This window comes from Chelonoidis abingdonii, chromosome 10, assembly GCF_003597395.2.
Source record: "Chelonoidis abingdonii isolate Lonesome George chromosome 10, CheloAbing_2.0, whole genome shotgun sequence".
NCBI lineage: Eukaryota > Metazoa > Chordata > Testudines > Testudinidae > Chelonoidis > Chelonoidis abingdonii.
Window position 1 is genome coordinate 21245807 of NC_133778.1, and position 22860 is coordinate 21268666.

The following is a 22860-nucleotide window of genomic DNA, read 5'->3' on the forward strand; positions in this document are numbered from 1 at the left end:
CGGCAAAGCCAAAGGCTGCATCATCCCTGGACTGTTGGACCAGGGCATAATGGAGCGAAGGTGGCACGAGAGGGACCAGGTCGCTGCCCTGCAAGATTCCTGGACGGGTACTCGCACAAGGAACGCCGTCGATGATGCTTGGCCCTAGAGAGTGCGTGGTACATTGCCCGACGGGACCGGCCAGGTCGTAACGCCCGTATGCAGGATGTCACCCACGAGAACATCTCTGCGAGGAGACAGGCAACCCTTAACCGCGTCAGCTATGGTGACAAAAAGCTGGGGGATTTGCGGAACGGCTTGGTCAGTTCTATATAAAAGGCAGCGCCTACGTACGTCTAAGGAGTGCAACTGCTTGCTCCCGGCGAGACGAATGAGGTTCGGAAGAATACGGGTAGGAATATGTCCTGGTGACATGAAAGGCCGAGACAACTTTGGGGAGAAAGGCGGGTGCGCCTTAGTTGTTACTTGTCGCGATGGAACACCGTATGGGGGCTCTACCACAGGGCGCGTAGCTCTGACGCACGCCTAGCAGAAGTGATGGCCACCAGGAATGCCATCTTCCAGGACAAGTAGAGGAGGAACACGTAGCCAGCGGTTCAAACGGGGGGACATTAAGATGGGACAACACCAGGTTCAGATCCCAAGAGGGGGCTGGGCGGCAGACCTGGGGGTAGAGACACTCCAGACCTTTAAGGAATCTAGCCACCATGGGTGTGGAGAAGACAGACGGCCATCGCTCCCCGGGTGGAAGGTGGAGAAGCGGCCAAGTGAACCCGGAGAGAGGACACTGCCAGGCCTGCTGCTTGAGCGACCAAAGTAATCGAGGACGATTGGGATGGAAACATCGGTGGGGTGGAAGCGCCTCTCCGCGCACCAAGCACGTAAGCGTTTCCATTTGGCTGAGTACATCGTCCTCGTAGACGGTTCCTATCGCCCAGAAGCACCTGCCTCACTGGGAGAGCAGTGCATCGGACCTAGTCAGCCACGCAGGAGCCAGGCGAGAGGTGCAGAGACGGAAGGTCCAGGTGACGAAGCGGCCGTGGTCCTGCGTGATCAGGTCCAGTGAACGAGGCAGGGAACAGGTCGACTACCGACAAGTCCAGCAGGAGAAGAACCAATGCTGCCGGTGCCATGCCGGAGCGATCAGAATCAAGCGGGCCCTGTCCCTGCGCACCTTCGAAGGACCTTGTGAATCAACGGAAATGGAGGGAACGCATAGAAGAGGTGCGTCGCCCAAGATATCAGAAAGGCGTCTGTGTAGAAAGCCTCCTGTCCCAGATCTGGACTTTAGCGTCCAAAATCTGGGGGCTTACCTGAAACTCCCCCAAGCTCATACCAGCTTGATATATTCTCGCTGCCACCGGTCAGGAATTTATAGGCCTGACCCCCTTTCCTCTCTCTGGTGTCCCCAACCTTTCCTTGGGGGACCCCCAGATTCCCAATCCCTTGGAGTCTCAGAAGCAGAAGATACCCCATTCCCCCTCCTTCCCTGGCTTCCTCCTGGTCTAGCTTGCGCTCGTACAAGAAACCTGTTTTTCTGCTTCCAAGATAAGCGTTCTATCCCTCAGGACAATTAAGATGCAAAATACAACAGCTTGCTTTGCCTTTCCCTTCTCTGTCTTCCTAGGGAGAGACAGCTACCTGGTACAGAAATCCTATCCCTTACCTCACTAGGAAAAGAAATTCCACAGTTTTAAAAAACTTTATATAAAAAGAAGAAAATACAGAAAAATATCTCTGCATTAAGATCAATACAGGCTCTTGGCTTATAAGAAAATAGAATAAACAGTCTGATTTAAAAGATAGCCCAATTAAACCAGTCCACAAATCAACATACATGTAAATACAACATAAAGCCATCATAGCCGATTACTTTGCTTTCTTTTGTACTCACAGGTTTAGGAGAAACTTTGAGATAAGAATGGAGTTAGAAGAAAGCTTGTCCCTCACAGCCGAGGAAGCACAAAGACGCCAGCAATCCACATCTGTAAATACAACACAAAGTCCTCATAGCCGAATTACTTTGTTTCCCTTTGTACTCACAGACTTTAGTAATATTTGAGAAAAGATGGAGTTAGAAGGAAACTGTTTACCATAGCGAGAAAACAACAAAGACCCCGAGTGATACAAATTCCCGCCCCTGACTTAAACAATCCAGTTCTCTGATTGGTCCTCTGGTCAGATGTTTGGTTCTCTTTGTCCCCTTTACAGGAAAAGAAACTTAACCCTTACCTTACTATCTACTTATGACAGTCTGCAAACCGAGCCCGGTTCGCGACTTGGAAAGAGCAGAACATCGGGCACTTTCTGTTCCTGCGGATGCGAAGAGGTCCATATGGGCGATGCCCCACCTCCGGAAGAGCGCCAGGCAATGTCGGAGCGAAGGGACACTCGTGGGAGCAAAAGGACCGGCTGAGCCGATCCGCCAGCGTATCCGAACCCCCAGGAGAAAGGAAGCAACTAGAATGAACAGATGGGCTATGCAAAAGTCCACAAGGTCATGGCCTCCTGACAAAGAAGAGGAGACCTCGTACCGCCCTGCCTGTTTACATAAGCATACTCTCATGTTGTCGGTGAAAACCGAAACACAGCGACCTTGATCTGCTGACGGAAACACCTGACAAGCAGGCAGACCGCCCTCCAATTCTCTCACCTTGATATGTAGCGCGAGTTCGGGAGGAGACCAGCGCCCTGGGTCCGCAGGGCACCTAGGTGAGCTTCCCCAATCCCAAGTCCGAGGCATCCGTTGTCAGGACAGCGAGGGCTGGGGCGGATGGAACGGAAGCCTTTGCACACACGACGGACCGATTCAGCCACCACTGGAGGGAGTGGAGGACGTCCTGAGGAATCGTGACTACTGTATCTAACGGGCCGCCTGGCCGGAACGGAGCTGAGGATGAGCCAGGACTGGAGGGGCCGTAGTCGGAGCCGAGCATGCGCCTGACGAATGTGCAGGCCGCCATGTGGCCCAAGAGTGTCAGGCAAGTACGTTTGGAGGTTAGAAGTGCTGCCTGCAGCCTGTGGATGATGGCTGTCAAGCCTGGAACCGCGACAAGGAGGAACGGTCCCGGGCCAGGGTGAGTCTAGAACGGCTCCGTAAACTCTATCTCTTAGTAGGGTTAGAGTGACTCTCGGCGTTGAGCATTGGCCTAGGCTCATGAAAAGGCGGCTGACCATGCGGACGTGCGCGAGGACTCGCTCCTCTAGGGTCCCCGGAAAAAGCCAGTCGTCAGAGGGACACATGCACGCGACTGCGCCAAAGGAAGTGTACGACAACGGCGATGCATTTGGTAAACACTCGTGGGGCCGTCGAGAGGCTGAACGGGAGGACCGTGAATTGATAATGCGGCCCCAACAACAAAGCGAAGGAACCTTCGATGGGGCGGGAAGATGGCTATATGGAAATAAGCGTCCTGCATGTCGAGGGCGGCGTACAGTCTCCGGGATCCAGGGATGGAATAATGGTCCCCAAGGACACCATACGGAACTTCAACTTGACCAGGTATTGTTGAGCTCTCGTAGGTCGAGGATGGGTCTGAGACCTCCCTTGGCCTTGGGATCAGAAAGTAACGAGTAAAACCCCCTGCCCTTCTCGTCTCTGGAAACCTCCTCTATGGCCCTTTAGTCGAGGAGCGTTCGTACCTCCTGGAGGAGGATCTGCTCGTGAGAGGGTCCCTGAAGGGGACAAGGAAGGGGGGTGGGAGGGCGGGGATGAAGCAAACTGTAGGCGGTATCCAAGCCTCAACGCGCGGAGGACCAGCGGTCTGAAGTAAGCCGGCGAGGAAGAACGAAAGACGGTGGAGAAGAGGAGGATCCAGGGGAGGGACTGGTACAGCCCCTCGGGCGCAACCTTCAAACAGGCGCTTCGGCCCGGAGGAAGGCTTGGAGGGACCTTGGGCTTTGGCCCCCTGGTTACCCGATTGTCTCACCTGCCATTCCTGTTCGCTGCTGCAAAGTCTTGCCTTTGCCTGGGCTGGGGTAAGGCCTGTGTTGCTGTTGAGGCCCTGAATGGTCTTGCGGGTGACCGGCGTATGCATCCCCAGGGCCGCATAATGACCCTATTGTCTTTGAGGCTTTCCAGCGAGGGTCAGTCTTGTCCAAAAACAGGCCCTGGCCTCAAACGGAAGATCCTGGATGGTATATTGGATTTCTGGAGGAAGGCTAGAGACCTGAAGCCCACGAAATGCGGTGCATAGTGACTCCGGAGGCCAGAGTCCTGGCGGCCGAGTCTGCAGCATCCAAAGCCGCCTGATAGTGCGCGCGACCTTTTCCCTTGTCAAGGAGAGCAGCGAATTCCTACGAGCTCCTGCAGGAGCAGCTCCTTAAATTTATCAGCGCCACCCAGGTGTTGTATTGTAGCGACGAGCAGAGCTTGCTGGTGGAGACCCGCAGCTGCAGGGCACCTGCGGAATAGACCTTGCGGCCAAGCAGGTCATACGCCTCGCCTCCTTAGACTTGGGGCCGAGCTTGTTGCCCGTGGCACTCCCTCTCATCACAGATGAACAACGAGGGACACGCGGTGGGTGGACATATAAGTACTCATAGCCCTTCGAAGGGACATGTATTACGCTCGACACCCCGAGCAGTGGGGGGAATGGAAGCGGTGACTGCCAGATGGTGGTGGCATTGGCTTGCATGGTCCTTATAGAGAGCAGGGCGACACGAGTGGCGCATTGCCTGAGAGGATGCCCACGACCGGGTCCTCGATCTCGGAGACCTCCTCAGCCTGGATGTTCATATTTTGCGCCACGCGGCCGAGGAGGTCCCAGCCCCAGTGGGGGGGACTGGTGGAGTCGTCCCCACGCGCCGCCTCATCTGGGGAGGACGTATGAGGAGAGACCTGGCAGGAGCGGGCTGGTGGCGGCTCAGACTGGAGCACCGCGTCTGACTCTTGCGGCGGTGCTCAGGATCTGGAGGATGAGACGACTGCTCTTCCATAGGGGATGGAGAGGCGTGAAGAGTAGCCTCCGGACCATGTGCTCAGAGACCGACGACCGCAGGAATTTGCTGGGGCGCCTGGGCTTGGTGATACGCCCAGGGGTCCAGAAGCCCCACTGCTGAGGACCATGCTCCTGCTGAGTCTCAGAGAAGGGGCAGCGGGTCTTTCAGCGTCTAAGTAACTGCCCGCCCGCGAAGAGACTGACTCCTGCGACTGAGGGCCATGGGGAGCCGAATGGGAGTGGTACGGGTCCCGCACTCCAGGCAGCGAAGACCTCCTTGGTCCTGGAGATCGGCGTGATCCATACCGGTGGCCGCGATCGAGACCGGACCTGCCACCAGCGCGGTGCCAGGAGGTCGACGCAGGATCGCGCATGACGACGACTCCTCGAGTCCCGGTGCGGTAACGGTGACTGGAGCCAGACACGGTGCCGGAGTAATCGAGACCGGCACGAGGATGATCTGTGCACAAGTTACGACCGGTACCGTCGTGGAGAGCGTGCCGGGACTGCGAGCGGCGCAGTCGCGTCGCGAGACGAGACCTCCCTCGGGATCGAGATTGGTGCCGAGATCGTGACCGGTTTGAGCTGGAGAGTCCAGGGACGGTGCCTCGCATCGGCATGGGCTTGCCCTTAGACTGCAGAACCCACACCGCGGTGCCGGGGGTTTGGGCAGCACAGGCTCCGTTAGAGCGATGAGGTCCCTGGCCGAGGAGAAAGGTCTCGGGCGTGGGATGGGACCATCAGCTCAACCCCAGATCTTGGTGAGAGCTGAGAGGATCGGACTCGACGGACCTGCCGGGCCCGGAGTCGACGAAGTCCCTGGCACGGCCAACCCGGCCGGCGTGCAGCACCGGGTGCTCTTTTTGAGACAGCTTAGCTGGGGTAGAGGAGGTAGGACAGTCTCTTTCCCTGAACCGCTGCCCAGAGAAGATTTGCCGTGGCGTCTTCGTGGCACCGGAGTGGTCCGGTGCCGGAGCGAAGCGGCACTGGTGCCGAGGACGAAGGATTAAGTGCCGCTTCCATCAGAGCATTGAGCACTGGTCTCGCTCCTTCTTGGTCCTCGGTCTGAAGCCTTGCAAATGCGGCACTTCTCGGAGATATGTGACTCCCCCAGCACTTCAAGCAGGCGTCATGGGATCGCTGTGTGGACATCGGCTTCTTACAGGCCGAGCACGGTTTGAACCCGGCGAACCAGGCATGAGCCTGCGCCGGGGCGGGGACAGGGCTAGCGCCCCGAACCGCTAACTATATGCACTAGAACTATAAACTACAACTATACTAACTAAGTGAACTATAATTAAACCTAGAACTAGAACTAGAAACAATGAACGACGAGAAGCTAGGGACGTGGAAGGACAGCTATGCCGCGCTCACAGTTCCAACGACCGACACGGCGGTAAGAAGGAACTGAGGGCGGGCGGGCTGGCAGGGGTATATATTACCCACTATGGCGGCGCCACTCTAGGGGCGACCTGCCGGCCGCTGGAGTTGCTAGGGTAAAAGTCTTCACAACGAACGTGCACGCACGTGCGTACACCTACTGGAATGGATATGAGCAATCACTCGAAGGAGAACTGAAGGTACTGGCCGCGCATGCTCTCTAGTAACACACTTCAGAATTGAGCCCTCAATACTATCTGGTGGCAGCGAAATAAAATCCAAGCTGGGTATAAGCTTGGGGAGGTTCACAGTAAGCACCCAGATTTTGTATGCTAAAGTCCAGATTTGGGAAAAAGTTTACCACAGCACCTCTGCGCCACAAGCATGTATGTCCTCAAAGACTGCAGGGTAGTCCTGGAGTTCTCAAAGGAGTACAGCATCTCGTCAGGCTTGTCTGAGGATGATGTTTGGCTGTTGAAGGGCAAATCCTCAATGGCTTCCTGGACATCAGGGGAAATGCCTGAATTTTGCAGCCAGGAAGCCCTCCTCATGGTGACCATGGAGGCCATCACCCTGACTGAAGTGTCTGTGACGTCTAGCATGGACTGCAAGGACATCTTAGCCACCAAGCATCCTTCAGTGACAAATGCCTGAAATTCCTCCCATGAGGACTTAGGCAGCTGGTTGGCAAATTTTGACATAGCAGTCCTGTTAACAAAATCATACTAGAGAGCAACACTTGCGGGTTAGCAATTTGCATCTGTAAGGAAGAGAAGGTGCAAATGTTCCTGCCCATGAGATCTATTTGTTTAAAGTCCCTTTCCTGGGGACTAGATTTAAACCTGCTTTGCTGGGCTCTGTCGTTCACTGCAGTTACAACTAAGGCATTTGGGGCCGGATGGGAGTAAACCCCTCAAATCCCTGCACAGGAATGAAATAGTGCTTTTCCATGTGCTTAGCTACCGGTGGTACTGAAACCGGCATGCTAGAGATGGCCCTATATGGTTCAAGCAGTGACTCATTGATAGGGCAGTGACTCCCCCGGGGAAGATGGCTAAAGGATGCCCACTAATTTGTGAGTGTTCTCTTGCAAGAACTCCATTTGAGGGAAGCAGCTACATACCACAATAAGTCTTGGTATGCCTTAAAATCCTCTGGTACTGAAGGGAGTGATATAGAATCATAGAATATCAGGGTTGGAAGGGACCTCAGTAGATCATCTAGTCCAACCCCTTGCTCAAAGCAGGGCTAATCCCCAAATGGCCCCCTCAAGGATTGAACTCACAACCCTGGGTTTAGCAGGCTAATGCTCAAACCATGATATACCAGGCAGCACTGAATTGTCTGGAGATGAAGGCAAGGCCCCTAACTAGGCTAAAGCCAGATGCTGTTCTAGGGCTGATGGACCTGGAGGAGATGACTCTGGAGGCTCTTCAGGGAGAAGGACTGCTGGCGCATGGGCTGATGGTCACCACCACAGACATGGTTGGCAATCTTGCCCTTGAGTGAGACAAAGAGCAGGACCTCTGTGAACGAGGAACATCCTATGGATTCCATGGAAGCCACTGGCAGGATAAGGCATTGGTGGCCAGTAGGTGCTGGGCCGAGGCCTTTGTCTCAACCATGAGATGAGTGCCAATCCCTGTACCCTTACCAGTCTTTTGATGGCCTCCAATTCTGGTCAGGAGATGGAGCATGGGAGGATGACGACCCAAACTCAGACATCGAGGAGCCTCGGGATCTGTGGGATAAGGGTGGAGCAAGACCAGAGGCAGCGAGTAACCAGCTGTCACCCAGAATGAGGCAGGAAGCGGTGCTGCCAATAGAACCAAGCATACTGGTGCCAGAAGTGGTGTCAATCCCTAGTGTCTGCAGGTGCAGACATAAAGGGTGGTGAAAGCCACCTAAGGAACATTTGCGGTGCTGACTGCAGTGGTGCCAAGTTGATTCCCAGTACCAAGATCCTCTGTACCAATCCTGGTACTGGCCCTGTTTCCACAATCTGTGGAAGGGGAACAATGGGGAGCGGCATCTAAAGACCTGAGGGTTCAGCGGCTCATTCAGTTGACAAGGCTATAGATGATGCAAACCTGGCAGTCCTGGAACAAAGTGGTTGAGATCAAAAGGCAGAGAAGGTCTGTAGCAGCCTGGTACACCACTGACATAGACAGTCAATACTGGCATCCCTATTGTGGGTATTGGAGTCATTGGATGCCTGGGAGCAGGAACCAGAGTCAACAGTACAGGGTTTCTAACCTCCCTATTTGGTACCGGGGATGGGTTAGAGGTAACCGTGCCACACTGTGTGGCCGCATAGACTCCATGTCACTCCATGCTTTTCCTAGGGGAAGTGGAAGAGTCCCCCTGAGACGTGGAGTAATCTCAATCAGTCCTATGTGACCTTTTCCTCTGTGCAGTCAACAGAGACCAGCTCCTCAGTTTCTCTGGAGAGGCGCCTTCTCTGGAATGTGAAACGGCAGCACACTCAGAACCCAAGGGCGATCTCCAACCTGACAAAGGCCTCGTTACAGAAGCAGGCTGCTTCAGGAAAAGGTCCTGAGTCACTTGAGTCTGATCTGCAGATCTCACAATGCTCTTTAATGTGGGCCTCACTGAGACACAGCAAGCACCGCATGTGGGGATCGCTATTGGGGATTACTCCTTCACTTGAAGGCCAATATTTAAACCCCGGTGACAGCATCACTGAGGAAAACTAAATTAATACAACCCACACTACTACGTAACAGTAAGGGTACTACTAACTATGTACAACAAGAGAAAACCTAAATTAGCTGAGGGATTGTGAGGTTAAGACCACACACACAGCTCCATCTCCAGCCACAGGTAGTATGAAGGAACTGAGGGAGGGTTGGGGCAGCACTGCCTTATGTAGCCAGGGGAGGGGCTATGGTCACAAGGTGTGAGTGCCACTCCTCTATGGCTACTGCTAGGCAAATTTCTCCAATTCCGATAAGCTGGGCACATACATACGTCTGCATCTATTTGGAGAACTGAAAATTGTTCCTTCCTCCAGGCCCTGGCTCAAATTCTGCTCAGTTACAGCCTAATTCTGCAAACGCTTTTCACATGAGTACTCTTCGTTCATGCACATAGTCTCATTGACTTCAATGGGACTACTCACATGAGTAAGTCAACTTGCTTGAATAAGTGTTTGGAGCATCAGGTCCCGACACCACTACTACCTCACTGACTTCAGTGGGGTTTGACCAGTGTAATTGGGACAGAATTTGATCCCATCGACACTATTCTAAAACTGTGTTATCCAGAGCTGTATTTTAACATCATACTTGCTATTCCAGAGCTCTGCTAATAGTATTTCCTTATGCAGAGTTGACAGTGAGGAACAATGTTATGAACCAACTTACAAAACTGCGTGATAGGATTGTGGGGGTGTGCAGGGGGAAACAGATCAGTAGTACCATTCTGTACACCAACTGGCAACATGCTTCATTCATGTCTACACTGGACTGGGTGCTCAAGGGAGCATCTTGCTTGCAAGAACCATTATTACAGCACTAGTGCAGACAGTGCTTTATTACCCAACAAGGCCCAAGCCAATTAATTTGCATTAGGAATTTCATCAGACTGCTGTAGGACAAATACAGAAAGCCTGAACTCAGGTCTTGGCAAGGCTTTGCAGTCCACCCTTAAAGTTATTTGGATGGAGAATAAATTGCTATCCCAAACTGCTTTGTATTACCTGTACACGCGCTGCATCCTGAGTGGACACATGCACATCCATTTCGTTATCCTCTCCTCTTGGAACAACAAGTACACTGTTAGTTTCCAGGTAAAAGTGTTCTTGTCCTCCAATGTGGATTTCACCTGTTATAGTCAGAATCACAGGAAAAGCATCAGTGGGTATTTGCAGCCTAATGAGATCAGGAGATGTGTGCCAGAAAGTTTTGCACAGAACAAAAAAGAATGGAAATATTTATTTTATGATATTGCTATATCTCATTTTTCTAACTTGCCTCTGTGGGAGCCTGGTGTATTTATTTGAAGGAAATCTCTTTCTTCAACCATCTAATCCTTGCATAATTTTCTTCTCCTGGGTAAAAGCGGTGTCAGTTTAATATGTGATACATTCCCCCATCAAGGGATTTATACTGTAGGTCTGTTCCATCTCTAGCTACTATAATCTATTGTAACCCTTTCTCCTTTTCAATATCTCTGTAAGATGAGGAAAATGTCTCATCTTGTTTCTTTCCCCTTCCTTTCTTACTTGTCCTCTTTGTATTTGTATGCCACTCACCTGTTGTGATTGCCCTTTGTTCTGCCTAATCTAGTCACTTTCCTATTATGTCCCTTTCCTTACATGAATGGAAATCCATCAGCACATTACAAAAGCTCTTTCTGTTGATACTCTGTGTTTCTTCTCCTTTGTAGTGAGCCTGGGTTGATGCACTAGCTATTATCCATGAGACATGTAGTAATATTAGAGTTCACAGCTGCAGCCACAAGAGGGCGACATGATCAAGCACATCAATATGTATGTTGCCTAATGTTCAGTGACAAGAGGGTGATTATCATACACACTGGAACAGAGATGACAGTAGAGGGCGGTGGGAGTAATATATACTGTGGGAGGACAAACAGCAAGACACACAAACATGTATTAACTGTCTGGGCATTATACTGGGCTCTTTGGCTCATTACAGAGCTGTATTCTTTAGTCTGCATGTCTTGGTAGCTGAAACACAGATTTTAGTAAGACATCGCTAAATGTGATGTAATGACTGTAATGACTAGCATATGTGTATGACTAGCTACTTCAGCTCATAACACTCCTTTGAAAATCACAGATCTCTCTATCTCTCTTGCACTGAAGAATAGGAACTATTTCGCCGTTAGTGGAAGAATGCAGTCAAAAACTGTGACTAAAAGGAGGCACTGATCATTCCTTCCAGAGGAATAAGACTGGATTTGAAGGGCTTATGCTTGCAAGAAACCCTGCAATTAAAGGCCTAGGCCCATGATTTAGCACATATTTGTCAAAAGGCATTGGTCCTCGGCTGGATAAAGAGAAAAAGAATCCCGCCAAAGGTGCCGTAAGTACGGAAACAGGAATATCTTTGATGATTCTCTGAGTACTGTGGCAAGAATTTACAAAATAACATTTCAAGAAGTGTTACTGAGAGGCAGAGAAGACACCAGTAGTTTTAAAATCTTTCACTCAGTTTTATGAGTGTTTGCAGTCTCTGGTTTAAGATAACAGAAACAATAATTATATGCAAATTAAGTGATTAAAACATACTCAAAACTTTTTATTCAAAGTACAGTAAAACAAACAAAAACAGTGCCAAGTCATTGATCTCTTACCAAATCTTGTTTTAAAAGTGGTCAATTGCTTCATTTGCCAAAAAGCTAGCTCTCTTGTTTTCTTTATTAAATCTTATTTTGTGAGGTCCCATACCTTTTAAATAGATGGAGTCATCTATCATAAGTCATTTAATTCATGGTTCTATTTTAGGCTATATTATTTTAAGGATGAATATAAGTCCTTTCTCTTATCAGTATAATCTTTGGGAAGAGATTTTTATTGTTTTAAACGAGGCCAAAGGTTCTCCCTCTGTTTTAATAAAAGTGAAACATTGATTGATCTGCCATCTGAGTCACACTGAAGCAGTTGTTGTCTAATCTCTTATCATCCCTAGGGTTTATTTTGCGTCAAAATGAGTTTGAATTATGAGTGGGCTTAGCTAACATGTACTACCTAAACCTGATCTAACACTGACCTTTTCCCTAGAGGGTAACATGCACCTTTAGCTCCATTTTAGCTATGAAAATGGCTGTGTTTAGGTCAATCTGAAATTGCACGTTAGTTAAACCGAGTCTAAACTTCGTCTCTTTTTGTAGTCAAGACAAGCCCAAGGTAAGTTCCCGCAGGAATGCTATAGAAGTTCTAAAATGGCCTGAAACACCTGCTGGAAATCAGACTCAATCATTGGGACTTCCCACCCAGTGCATGCAGCAATTTACCTTCAATGATTTCATCGGCAGACTTAAATCCTTCTTCAATATTTCCTTGTTCTATTTTCTTCTCTTTTCCAAAGTATGAATTATGCTTTATTGCATCCTGCAGCAAGGAAAGAACCCACACATCTCAACTGCGATACTGCCGACAGCACTACCTTTTATTTTGTTTTGAACAGTCATTTGTTATCTATCCAACTGCCACCCTGCATAGACAAATGTGGGTACTAGACTCAGTGTGACAATATCTACTTTGTAGCGACAGCTTTCTGTTGTTGCTGTTTTTTTCTTCAGGTCTCATTGCTCTCTGCTTTCCCACAGCCTAGAAATAGTAAAGGTACTCTGTGTGTGTGTGTGAGAGAGAGAGAGAAGAGTACTAAAGGTAGGTAGGTGTGTCTGTGCAAGAGAGAGAAAGAGAGAGATATGGCCTGATTCTGAGAACCTCCCCAAATCAAACACTGATGCAGGATAGTGCCAAATCTCCATCTAGAGTTAGCTGGTGTCATACTTGACTTCAACTGATTTATACTGATTTACTCCAACTAAGAATCTAGCTCATGAGGAGACGGACATGCCCAGTGCACATTTTTCTGTTATATTGCCTTGCTGTGCATCTCATCCACGTTTTGCAGATTAGCCTCTGATACATTAGATGAGCAGGAAACCGCTAAGCAAAAAGCAAAGACTTTTATGCTTCCAAAAAATAAAAATGTGCAAGGGATTTTTACACTATGAAATCACAACCTAAACCCACCCCCACTAAACAAACCTACATTTGATACCAAATTAGAACCCAAAGCCCGACAGAGTCCTGCACAAGTAGATAAACAGTGAGTGAAATGATGTAACAGCTTAACAAGACAAAAAAAAAAAGAGTTGGCTTATTACCTCAATGGTCAGTATTGGCTCCAGATCTTCATACTCTATCTTCACTTTTTCAACCCCTTGCTTTGCCTGAACAGCTGACTCCGCAACCACAGCACAGACAATCTGACCCACGCAGATCACCTGCAACACACCCAACACATATAAGCTGGTGAAAACCCTGGGCTGATTCTATTACTGAACAGTGACTGTATATGGGAGAGGCGTTATGTTCAGATAATCAGTGCTTTCATATACTTTGTGAGAATTTGTCTGAGAGCAGACCATATTTCATTAGATATGAGAAGTGCTATTGGCAACAAGCATCTATTGCTGATAGCATTTCTAGCATAAGAAATGCCACTGACATTTGTGATCTTGACTACAGTAGGAATTTGTTCTGATCCCAGACAGATTACCCTAAATTAAGTAGGAGTAAAAGCTACATCAGCACAAATCAAACCTTTCCTTGTCTACATCAGCATAGGCGCCGACTTCCACTCTGCTCGGTGGGTGCTTGACCTCTCCTGGTCCCGCCCCAGCCCCACCTCTTCCCTCCCCTGCACCACCCTTGCCCCACCCCCATTCTACTCCTTCCCCAAAGTCCCCGCCCAAATTCCACCCCCTTCCCCTAAGTCCCCACGCCTACCCCACCTCTTCTCCGCCTCCTTCCCTGAGCGTGCTGCTTCTCCCCTTCCCTCTCGGAAAGTCCTAAGTGCTGCCAAACAGCCGTTAGGTGGTGGGGGTGGAGGGGAAGCGCTGGGAGGGTGGGGGAGGAGTGGGGAAATGGTGCGCTGGGGGCAGAGGAGGAGGAGGCAAGGAGGAGGGAGCTTGGCTGCTGGTGGGTGCGGAGCACCTGCTAATTTTTCCGTGTGGGTGCTCCAGCCCCGGAGTTGCACTCATGCATCTATTTCAGGGACTGGCCGCTGATGCATGGAATTATGACATATTCCCAGTGCAGCCACAGCCCAATATTTGGCAGTGAGGGAGAATCAGGGTGCAAGATGCCAGTGCACAGTCATGAGGGAAAGAGAATGGCTGACAGGAAGGGGGTGTAGGTGAAGAGGAGAATAACCAAAGACAGCAAGAATGGAAAAGAGGTTAGAAGTCCATAGCAAGAGGAAGAGTGAGGAAGAGAAGGAAAGGGAAGGCGTTCAAAGTCATCTGGGAAGGAAGAGAAACACTGACTAGAAGAGACAGAAAACGTGAGATGTAGAAACACAAGAGGCTTGAACAGATAGGAACCATATTCAGACTGTCCGATCATATTCAGAATGTTGGGCTGTGTGTTGCTAATGATGGAGAGAGACCCAGGCAAGGGGCATTTTGGCCACACACAAACCCTGTAATTGTCTGGCTCCCAGCTGTCAAACGGAGGAACAGAGCTTGCAGTTGCAGTGTTGCCACACAGGGTCTGTTCATGTTCTGCTCTGGATTTAGGCAACTGCTGACTGGCCAGCATGCTAAGATTTGTTTTATTTTCAGAAGGAGTGAGGTCCTCTTAGAGGATCTTCCTCATTCTATTTATCTCTGATCCTGCCATAGTATAGACAAATGACTACCTCACAGTGCCCCTTGGGGGCTCCAGAGCAGCCCTGCATGCAGCCCATCACCTCAGTTTCCCTTCTTGGATCCTCAAATAAACTCCACATAGGGTTCTTCCAGTCCATTCACAACAGCTCTCCTTGGGATCTGATGTATTAACTTAAAGTTCAAAACTAAACACAAAAGTCCTCCCTCCAGCTTCAGCCAGGTACAGCCCAAAATCCCCAGGTCTGGTCAAAGACCTTTCTAGCTGGAGCAATTCCTCTGGTCTTTATGTTTTCACTACAGGAGTGCATCTCTCTCACCCTCAGCAGTTTGATTACAATCTCCCAAACTTCCCCCTTGCTGCAGCCACCTTCTGCTCTTTATAGGAAATTGCCGGATATCCCTCAGGTGAGGCTCATTCTGTAATCACAGCTGGCTTGGCCCCAGCTCTCCTGCCAAAGGGCAAACCACCCAGGCATAGCCATTCTCTCGTACCTGGAGGGCACGGTGTAGACCCCTCCAGAGCCAGGATCACTGTTCATTCAGTCAGCCACAAAAGTCACTGGAGAATGATTTAAGGGATCCTTCCCTATTCTTTTGTCCCAGGAACCAAGAGTCCTGTACTGCTCCTGCTCTGAATATCTATTGGCAATGCACTGTGCGGCAACTAGACTGTCAGGCTGGTACTGTACATTGGAGACATTTTCAGAGCAGTTTTTCAATAAGCAAAATATTTTCAAAAGTTGTAAGTTTCCTTCTTCATAATAAACTGTATTTAATTAAAGACCAAGACACCTCAGCCAAAAGTAAGAAGTACCTCATCTTTTGCATATGCATGCTCATCATCAGTGCCATTTTTCCCTAGAACATCTTCAGCTGTTACCACATCAACCACCCCTGGCACTTTGAGGGCTTCTGATACATCAATTGTTCTAGGAAGAAGAATATAAATGGTAGTGCCACAATTGGCATGTATGGGATAAATATATTGAATACAAATGCGTTTGGCAAGCTTCAGGACAAAGAAACATAATTCCCCTTGTATCCTCTTCAGACATCATAATCTTGGGAAACACTTTGAAATGTGTTGAATAGTGTATTGTGAAAAAATACTCGACTGTCGTAGTGGTATATTTGAAGAGGAAAGTGAGGACAAGTGTGGGGAAGGAACAAGAGACAGGGACTGGCATAAAATAGTAATTTAAATTGTAGTCCTAGTACTTGGAAAGTTCAAGAAACCCCAATATATATTTTCCCTTTTGTGTTAAGGGCTCTGTGATGGGGTGGCTGCCCCTCACTGGTATGTAAGCGGTTAAAGCCACCGTGGGGAGGCTGCATTAGAGGCAGCCAACAAGGAAAAGGCTTGTAGTGCCAGCCAATTACGGGGAGGTTTATTGGAGGAGCCAGTCAGGCCGGGCTGACCCATATAAGAAGGGGCTTCTGAACAGGGCAGAGCAGAGGCAGTCACTCCCTGGAGCTTGAGGGAGGAGGACTGGCTGCTTAGAGGACCGGAGCACCATGGACAGAGCAGTGCTGGGCAAGGTCAGTAGAGCATGAGAAAGCTCCAGGCTGATGGCTGCCTAAGAGAGGCCCTGATACAAGGGCGGAGGAGGTGCTGGGGCGGTGGGGAAAGTGGCCCAGGGAAGGAGGTGGCGGAGTTGGAGGATGGGCAGTATGTGGCTGCCATCTATCCCTGGGTTAGGGCCTGGAGTAGCGGGCAGGCCCAGGCTCCCCCAGCTTCCCTTGCCCTCACTGACCACTAAGGGAAGTGGTCAGTGCATGGACTGCAGTCTGCCACTGAGATGAGTGGCTAGAACCTGGACTGCAGATTGCCACTGAGGCAAGTGGTTGGTCTGAGGACAGTCGGTCCCTCAGAAGTGAGGGAAAAAACCAAGTGGGGCACAGCCAGAGGGCTGTGTCCAGAAGAGGATGACCAGGTCTGGGGAGCAACACAGGTCCTGGACTTGGGGACAGGAGTTATGACAGTGAGACACAACCTGAGGAGGGCGCACTGGCAACTCCGAGATAATTCCCAGGATGGCCAGCAGGAAGCATCGTGTGGTGAGGTGACCCCATCACAAGCTCCATGCATTAGAATGTGAACTCTTCCTTATCTGATACCAACAAAGCATAAAAAAGAGATCTTTGATTCATAATGTAAGTCAGCCCTTGGGATGGTGGTAGGACACTCCCTCTGAATCTGTTTGTTTCTGTTGTAAGGTGTACACATTCAGAGGTCAAAATATATTTTTTCTGTTTGTACAGTGCCCAACACAAATGGGCCCTGATCCTGCAACATAAATACCATTAATAACAATGAGTGTAGGAATGAATAACTGACTGGCATTGCAGTACCAGCATGCTTTAACGAGGTGCTACCGTGAAGAGGACATGGCACAAAACCTGGTAAGACCAGATCTGCAGAGGGACACTCTGGAAAACCAGGAAGTGAGTAACACTAATTGAGGAATCTTTAGACTGAGGCAGCTACAAGGAACCTGTCCCCAGCTGTACATTTTTCTTCTCCAGACAATAAGACCCCATGTTTAAAAGTATTAGCTGGTCAGACTCCCTCTTTGCACATGAATTACACTTTCATCCACCCCTTGTTTCCTGATTTCCTTTTCCACCATGCTCTGTTCCAGCCCATATCCAATAAAATGAACATGCTTCATTAGTAGGACCAAGTCTGTTAGAAAATGGGAGAAACATCTAAGTGACCTCATACTGTAACATTTTTCTTACATCTCTTTTATTTACTTACACAATCTTTGCGTGGGCTCTGGAACTGGTTACCACAGCCAGGAAAAGCTCTTCATCCACAGCACGAATGTCATCGCAATAAACAGCTTCACCAGTGGTGTGCTTAACCCCGGATTGGTGCATAATGGGACGTCCTACTGGATCTTGGGGAGGCTGCGCTGGATCTACATCCTGTTTAATAAGAATGTGGTATCCTAGAGACAAAACATTGACTACAGAATGCCTTATTTACGAATGTCTTCTGAAATCGTTTTCCCATTATAAGCGTGTGTCATTAAACACACACTGAAATTTCTCAGATATTGTGGCTAGGGCATTAATGCCCAATAATCTAAACCCAAAGTTCTATGTAGTCATTCCATTGTTATTATTTATATTACCTTGCCACCTGGTGGCCCCAGCTGAGATTAGGGCCCCATTGTTCTAAATGCTGCACACACAGAGTAGAGAGAGAGTCCCTGCCCTGTAGAACTTACAGTTTAAACAGACAAGACAAAGAGTGGGACAGAACAGAGAGGCAAAGTGATTTGTCCAAGTTCACATAGCATCTCAATGGCAGAGCTCAGAATCAATGTCATCTGAGTCCCAGTCCAGTGTCCTACCCAATAGACCATGCTGCCTCTTATACCATCCAGGCTCAAGGAGCTATTCCACAAGCTTAAATATCCCAGTTGTTTCAAGAAAGTTAAAAATAAGCAATATGTGGTACATGTTATATGAAAAAAGTAATTGAAACCTGATCTGTATTAAGGGAGCACTTTAACCCTCCCCTGCTTGCTTTCCTGAAAGGATAGGTAGATGCATGTTCTGGCCTCTGTTTGCCAGAAGCTGGGAATGAGTGACAGGGAATGGATCACTTGATGATTACTTGTTCTGTTCATTCCCTCTGGGGCACCTGGCATTGGCCACTGTCAGAAGACAGGATACTGGGCTAGATGGTCCTTTGGTCTGACCCAGCATGGCCGTTCTTATGTTATGTTTTTGTATAGATTAGTCCAGGGGTCAGCAACCTTTCGGAAGTGGTGTGCCGAGTCTTCATTTATTCACTTTAATTTAAGGTGTCATAAGCCAGTAATACATTTTAACCTTTTTAGAAGGTCTCTTTCTATAAAAGTCTATAATATATAACTAAACTATTGTTGTATGTAAAATAAATGAGGTTTCAAAATGTTTAAGAAGTTTAATTTAAAATTAAATTAAAATGCAGAGCCCTCCAGACCGGTGACCAGGACCTGGGCAGTGTGAGTGCCACTGAAAATCAGCTCACGTGCCGCCTTCGGCATGCATGCCATAGGTTGCCTACCCCTGGATTAGCCTAACAAAACTGGTCTCATTCAGGTTTCTACCAATTAAATTCCAGTCAACCTTCCCTTCTGCCATTTCAGAGAGAGTCCTGAACTGAGAGCACTGAAAATGTGGTTGCCCATAATGGCAACCTTAGTCAGCACACAGATCTGGGTGCTCTCTGCTGCTGAGCTGCTAATGATACGTTTAGAGAGACAATGTGGGTGAGGTAATATCTTGTATTGAAATAACTTCTGGAGAGAGAGAGAGAGAGAGACAAGTGTTTGAGACAAGCTCTTCTTCAGGTCTCTATGTAACCTCAGAAGCTTGTCTCTCTCAGCAGTTGGTTCAATAAAAGATATTACCTCATCCACATTGTCTCTCTAATAAGCTGAGACCAACACAGCTACAACAATATTGCATACAGTGATACACTTGACATAGCCTGAAACAACCCAGCTATGAGGGATGGTCAAAGATTTACTGTCAGAACTTTTTTTCTCTGGAACATTGTATTTTTGACTAAATGAAACTTCCACAAAAATTATCAGCTTTTCCAAAAAAATTTCAATTTTTCATGAGAAAACTGGAAGCAAACATTTTCAGCTGAAAAAGAGTGCTCAAAACTGCTGATATTTTTTGACTGAAAACTGCTGAAAAGCGAAAAAAGGGTTAGTTTTCAGCACTTTTGGTTTTCAGACAAAAACATGACTTTTCTGTTGAAAATCTCAATGACAATGAAAAAAATTAGTTTTTGTGGAAATTTTCTGTTGGAAAAACAAAAACAAAGTATTTTCCAACTCTGCCCTACATATTATAACTTTGGCTAAATGAAACTTTTAGTTCAGGTTAGCATAGTTTAGACCCTCAGACACCACAGCATGTGCTCTCAGGAGAGTCTGGAACACACATCTTAACACACTTAAAACTACCTTCACAAAACAAGGACACTCCACCATAGAAATAGATCGCATCATGGAACAAGCCACCCAAATACCCAGAGAGAATGTGCTTCAATACAGAAAAATAAATCCACCCACCCTAGTTGTCACTTACCACCCCACATTGGAACCTATGTGGGGTATCATTAAATAATTACAATCCATACTCAATGGGGACCACATCCTGAAATAAATATTTCCCAACCCCCCCTCTTCTGGCCTTCAAACAACCTCCCAACCTCACCAAGCTCATCGTCAGAGCAAAGCTCCACACAGACCAGGACCAACCAACTCAAAGCAGCACCACACCCTACCAGAACAGCAGATGCAAAACCTGCAGACAATTCTCTGCTGTTACAAGAAAAAGTTACTCACCTTGTGCACTGTGTAACTTGAAAGCTTGTCTCTCTCACCAACAGAAGTTGGTCCAATAAAAGGCATTACCTCACCCACCTTGTCTCTCTCATATCCTGGGACCAACATGGCTGCCTACAACAACACTGCAAACAACCTTTGAAAAGATATATAGACAATGCAGTGTTGTTGTAGCTGTGTTGGTCCCAGGATATGAGAGACAAGAGGGGTGAGGTAATATCTTTTATTAGACCAACTTCTGTTGGTGAAAGACATAAGCTTTCAAGCTTCACAGAGCTCTTCTTCAGGTCTGGGAAAGGTAGTCAGAGTGTCACAGCTAAATACAAGGTAACATAAATACAAGGAGACAATGCATAAGTGGAGAGTTAGAATGAAAAAACAGAAAGCATAACACTCATTAGGGACAGCATGTGGCAGTCACAATTCACAGCTAGTATAGCAGCAAAGAATCCTGTGGCACCTTATAGACTAACAGACGTTTTTGGAGCATGAGCTTTCGTGGGTGAATACCCACTTCGTCAGATGCATGTAGTGGAAATTTCCAGGGGCAGGTATATATATGCTAGCAAGCAAGCTAGAGATAATGAGGTTAGTTCAATCAGGGAGGATGAGGCCCTGTTCTAGCAGTTGAGGAGTGGAAACCAAGGGAGGAGAAACTGGTTCTGTAGTTGGCAAGCCATTCACAGTCTTTGTTTATCCTGAGCTGATGGTGTCAAATTTGCAGATGAACTGAAGCTCAGCAGTTTCTCTTTGAAGTCTGGTCCTGAAGTTTTTTTGCTGCAGGATGCACCTTAAGGTCTGCTATAGTGTGGCCAGGAGGTTGAAGTGTTCTCCTACAGGTTTTGTATATTGCACTCCTATATCTGATTTGTGCCCATTTATCCTTTTCATAGAGACTGTCCAGTTTGCCGATGTACATAGCAGGGGGCATTGGTGGCATTTGATGGCGTATATTACATTGGTGGACGTAGTTGGAAAATAAACCCCCCCTCTATTATCTTAGGCCCTAGGCCTTTGAGCAAAAATAATTTAGAGCTTTAACTTAGCTTGTTTTACTGTTTAAAGGGCATGCTGAGCAGAAAGATGTAGTCAGAGCCCAAAGGAACTAGATTTGGATAAAGGGGAACCAGGAGATCTGTTTTGATAACAGCTGACCCTGCTGTCGAGACTACAGAAAAAGTGCTAAAACGGTAAACCCAACTTGATGGCAAAGACTATAACAGGAAAATAGAAATGTGTGAGAGTTGCTTGCTAAATAGCAATATGTATGCCATAGGGTAAATATATATCATGTTTTGCATTAGCAATTTGTATTCCAAAAAGGCTGTATCTATGTTGTGTCGTTTTCGGTTTTAACCTTTATAAGCTCAGTAACATTTGTAACAGGCAGGCCAGCCTAACCCTTGGATGGGAGCACGCTGGCCTCCGCTTGTGCACAGGTGTAATCATAAAGGAGCCTCTGGCTGTCTGATTTAAATTCACTAGAGTGGTGATCTTTTCCCCGACAATGTGCAGGTGAATGACCGGTGACGGTGTGGTGATCTGGTTAGGTCCTGTGATGGTGTCGCTGTGTAGTTATGTGGCAGAGTTGGCATCGAGGTTTGTTGCATGGATTGGTTCCTGAGCTAGAGTTACTATGGTGCGGTGTGCAGTTACTGGTTGAGAATATGCTTCAGGTTGGTCAGGTTGTTGTGGGCGAGGACTGGCCTGCCACCAAGGCCTGTGAAAGTCTGGAATCATTGTCCAGGATGGGTTGTAGATTCCTGATGATGCGCTGGAGGGTTTTAGCTGGGATTGTATGTGATGGCCAGTGGAGTCCTGTTGGTTTCTTTCTTGGGTTTGTCTTGCAGCAGGAGGCTTCTGGGTACACATCTGACTCTGCTGATCTGTTTCTTATATTTCCTTGTGCGGTATTGTAGTTTGAGAATGCTTTGGTGGAGATTTTGTAGGTGTTGGTCTCTGTCTGAGGGGTTAGAGCAGATGCGGGTTGTACCTCAGTGCTTGGCTGTAACAATGGATCGCATGATGTGCCCAGGATGGAAGCTGGAGGCATGAAGGTAGTATAGCGGTCGGTAGGTTTCGGTATAGGCGGTGTATGTGGACTATCACTTATTTGCACCGTGGTGTCTAGGAAGTGGAGCTCCCATGTAGATTGTCCAGGCTGAGGTTGATGGTGTTTCAGGTTGACAAACCTGCCAACCTGAAACATATTCTCACCAGTAACTGCACACCGCACCATAGTAACTCTAGCTCAGAACCAATCCATGCAACAAACCTCGTGCCAACTCTGCCCACATATCTACACCAGTGACACCATCACAGGACCTAACCAGATCAGCCACACCATCACTGGTTCATTCACCTGCACGTCCACCAACGTAATATACGCCATCATATGCCACCAATGCCCCTCTGCTATGTACATCGGCCAAACTGGACAGTCTCTATGAAAAGGATAAATGGACACAAAATCAGATATTAGGATGGCAATATACAAAAACTGTAGGAGAACACTTCAACCTCCCTGGCCACACTATAGCAGACCTTAAGGTGGCCATCCTGCAGCAAAAAAACTTCAGGACCAGACTTCAAAGAGAAACTGCTGAGCTTTCAGTTCATCTGCAAATTGACACCATCAGCTCAGGATTAAACAAAGACTGTGAATGGCTTGCCAGCTACAGAACCAGTTTCTCCTCCCTTGTTTTCACTCCTCAACTGTTAGAAACAGGGCCTCATCCTCCCTGATTGAACCAACCTCCTTATCTCTAGCTTGCTTGCTAGCATAT

The 22860-nt window shown here is 48.1% G+C and overlaps 1 protein-coding gene across 1 annotated transcript in view; it reads right to left on the reverse strand.

The window, feature by feature from the left end:
* Positions 1 to 22860, reverse strand: part of LOC116836083 (aldehyde oxidase 2-like) — a 127133-nt gene that overhangs the window by 48522 nt on the left and 55751 nt on the right. The window contains 5 exon segments of the mRNA XM_075070025.1: positions 10042 to 10166; positions 12324 to 12420; positions 13206 to 13325; positions 15529 to 15643; positions 17476 to 17645. Coding sequence (XP_074926126.1) covers positions 10042 to 10166; positions 12324 to 12420; positions 13206 to 13325; positions 15529 to 15643; positions 17476 to 17645 — 627 coding nt within the window.